The sequence below is a fragment of the Cornus florida genome, unplaced genomic scaffold, assembly GCF_030987335.1.
Source record: "Cornus florida cultivar Cherokee Brave unplaced genomic scaffold, ASM3098733v1 CherokeeBrave_3.0.0_Hap2_Chr11, whole genome shotgun sequence".
Lineage (NCBI taxonomy): Eukaryota > Viridiplantae > Streptophyta > Magnoliopsida > Cornales > Cornaceae > Cornus > Cornus florida.
In genome coordinates this window covers 93,114,964-93,118,350 of record NW_026775581.1, presented here as the reverse complement: position 1 = coordinate 93,118,350, position 3,387 = coordinate 93,114,964, and the positions used below count along the sequence as shown (strand labels likewise).

General features: G+C 36.3%; 1 protein-coding gene across 1 annotated transcript; it reads right to left on the bottom strand.

Annotated features, from left to right (window-relative positions):
- Positions 1–2,028: 2,028 nt before the first annotated feature.
- Positions 2,029–2,922, bottom strand: LOC132281559 (uncharacterized). The gene has a single exon (XM_059783253.1). The coding sequence runs from the start codon at positions 2,920–2,922 to the stop codon at positions 2,029–2,031; it is 894 nt and encodes a 297-aa protein (XP_059639236.1).
- Between the last annotated feature and the right edge of the window lie 465 nt (positions 2,923–3,387).

The following is a 3,387-nucleotide window of genomic DNA, read 5'->3' as shown; positions in this document are numbered from 1 at the left end:
ATGCATATTAAATTGTATTCTGCATATGTAGTTAATTATTTGCCAAATTATTGCCATGACTCTAAATCTTTGCATTTTCATGGTCAAATGGATATGAACTTCTTTGATATTTGAAGGAATCTATACAAGTCAAACCATTTAGCTGGCATGCCTCCCACCTATTACTGGTCATTGTTTATAGTCCTCTTCTAAGTCTTTCCATCAAATATATCCTTGTAATCTAAAAACCACTTGAAGGGAAAACACAAGCGCGCACACAGTAATCAAGCCATTAGACTTTGTAAGTTGTACTTAACAAAAAAATGAATGTCAGGACACACAGTACCTGATTTCTTGAATGAGAGTAGAAATAATCTAAAATTCTAAGTGATTCCTTGTTTTTCATGTCAAGGCACAAAACGACCTATATGATTTTCTCTGTTCTGCTACACCATCACAATTTCTATATAGAGCTTCAGTACATATAACTACCAATACCATCTTTGTTTGGATGATGTAAACACGAGGAAGCAATGGCGGCTTTCTCAGGCCGACCCTCAAAGCAGACCATAGGATCAAAATTCAGCAGCAAGCCTGCCTGTGGCCCCTTGCCTTTCAAAGGAACATGTTCAACTTATGAAAGGGCATGAAAATCCGGCAGTGGAAACCATGGGTGAAAAGGAGAGCTAATTTTAAGCCATACAGAGATGGCGGTTCACTTCTGATCACATCATCAATTAGCTATTTAGGCTGTAGATTCAGTCCAGTTTCTCCATTCAAAACAATCAAGCAATTCTATAGCTGAATCAAAATGAGAAAACGTATAGTTTTTGTTTTCCTTCTTGGCAAGAAACTCATACACCATTTGTCCACACGAAGACTTGAACCATCAATTTTGGGAGGTTGAGGAGATACCACTAGGTTACAATCCTTGGTGAGATAACACATAGTTGACGTTACCTACTGTATAGAAAATTTGAAAATTCTCTGTACAGTAGAGTGCTGCTGTTATATATTCTCTGTTTTATTTGCTTTGACTGGACTACGGAACTCAAGTGTTCCCCACTCATTTGTGGAATGGACTAGAGGCCCTCTGTTCCAAGTGTGACAATTAAATGGAATCTACTCGTCAATCTTCCTTTTTTAGGTTTAATAATCAGTTGTCTTCTGTATTAGATATTTTGGTCGAAGCTTCTCAGTTTTGACACAGTGACAAGAAGACTACGCACTTATGTTTTGTGGATTTGCATTTGTGTGTGTGCTTGTTTTTGATTAGGAAGGCCGGATCTGACACTTAATTTTGCTGCATGATACACTGCTATGATCAAATAGTCTGTCTGTTCTTTTGATTGGTTGATTGCAGGACGAATTTACCAACCAAACTTCCCAAGCCCCCACAGAAGAAGGTGCAAGCCAGATCCCAGTTGTCATTAAGGAAGACCTCAAAAGTTTCATCAAGTATGTGAAACTAAGTGGCTCTTTAGCTTAATCTGTTTGTTCCTACTTGCAACACATCTTGCATAATTTTTTCGTTCCTTTACTTTCTTCTGGAAAATTTAATGGAATAAATGTGTCAATATATCTTTGGTTGACACTAGATCTAAGCTTTTCTTGTTCTGAAAATTGGGAAATTTCATCTGCAAGTCTTTAAGATGTTTTTCCAGTTCTTGTGAAATTAAATTCTGTAATTGGTCAGGATAGTGACAGGAAACACCTCGAGTCACTAATTGTACACTACAGGACCAAGGCACAGGATCCCTCCATTTGAGGGATATATCCGGATTCAATTATTTTTTATATAATTAGGAATTTTCTATGATAATTAATAACCATGCATTAACATACCAATAAAAAAAACACTAAAAACTTTTCAAAACTGATATGCTATCAATCATATTCATAAAACATATATATATAATAAAATCATTCATACCAAATTACACATTTAGCAGCAAATAAAATTGACCACATAAAAACCATTCAAATAACTAAATGTTCAATTCCAAACTTACAACCTAAGTCACGTTTCATTCAAACATTCAGATATGGCTAGCTATTAGCCTTTTTGAGAAGGCTAAAATAAAGTTGTGAAGTTTGTGAATTCCAGAAAAGGCCAATCTCATCACCCATCTCCAAGTTCCTCCTGTTGGTGAACTCTTTGTTCCAGTTACTGGTTAGCAAATAGCTATCTGTCTTCCATGTCTTGAGAGTCAACTCATGCTCAGTCCTTGTGTCAAAATCGAAAACCTTAACCCTTATGCCTATCCCACTCCCACAATCACTAACTTGTTGAGGGTTGAAAAGAGGGATTACCTGTTTGTTCATTAATTCTTTTGGTATCAGGAGCCTACATAAACCATTCACGTCACTTTTTGTCAATATCTTCTTGATTTTCCACCTGTCATTATATAACCTCAATCTTGTCGTCTCTTCTTCTTCTTCACGGGTACAAACAATCTTCTGTTCTTTGGCTTTAGTAGCCAAAGAGCAACTTGGTGGTTTATCACCCATCATCTTCATTTTCTTGAAAGTAACAATAGAAGATGGTTTCAATTTGGTTGAAACCTTTTCAGGTTTTCTTGCTATGCTAGCTTGTATGTTTCTTGGTTGTGGGATCATGAAACTACTAGTACTGGATTCCAGTGCTTTCATCTTAGGATCAACATGAAGCCACAACGATAGTTCCAATGAAACCCCATTATTTTCTTCATTTTTCGACTCTGCAACTACTGATGATTCTGTATTTTTTACAGGAGAGAAAAGATTATCAAAATTAAAGAACTCTGTTGATGCTGTGCTATTGGCCCGAGAGAAAAAACTACGTTCAACAGAGAACTGTGTTGCCCTATTTTCTTCATCTTCCAAGTCTGCCGCCAGTGATGAGGATGGTATGTTTCTGGACGAAAAGAAAAGACCACGAGCAACAAAAAACTGTTCTGCCATTAATTGTTTGAACCAGAAACAAGAATAACGAAAGTGACTTGAAAAATATTACTAGGGTTTGGGTGATGAAAGATAATAGGGGATGTTATGTGAGAGATTAATTAGAACTGCCATCTTGGAATGATCAGAGGAACGCAGAATACATAGACGTGCATATGGTTATATATACACACACGCCCTCTAGCGCAAAGATCATACTTTCTTTAGGATTCCTAAATCAGTTCTACGATCCAACACTAATCAAACTGAAGAATATGTATTTTCCTGCTTGTTTCCTAAATCAGTCTTGTACTCCAGCACTGAAATCCTCTCGCTTGGGTTTCCTAATTCAGTTTGATGTTTAAGTTGTTATTTCTTTCCAATTATGTATATTAATGTTATAGTTTTACGTGACTTGAGGAGAAATTTTCTATGCATGTAATAGCTAGAAAATAAGAAAAATTACCGCAAAGCCTTACTTTTCTT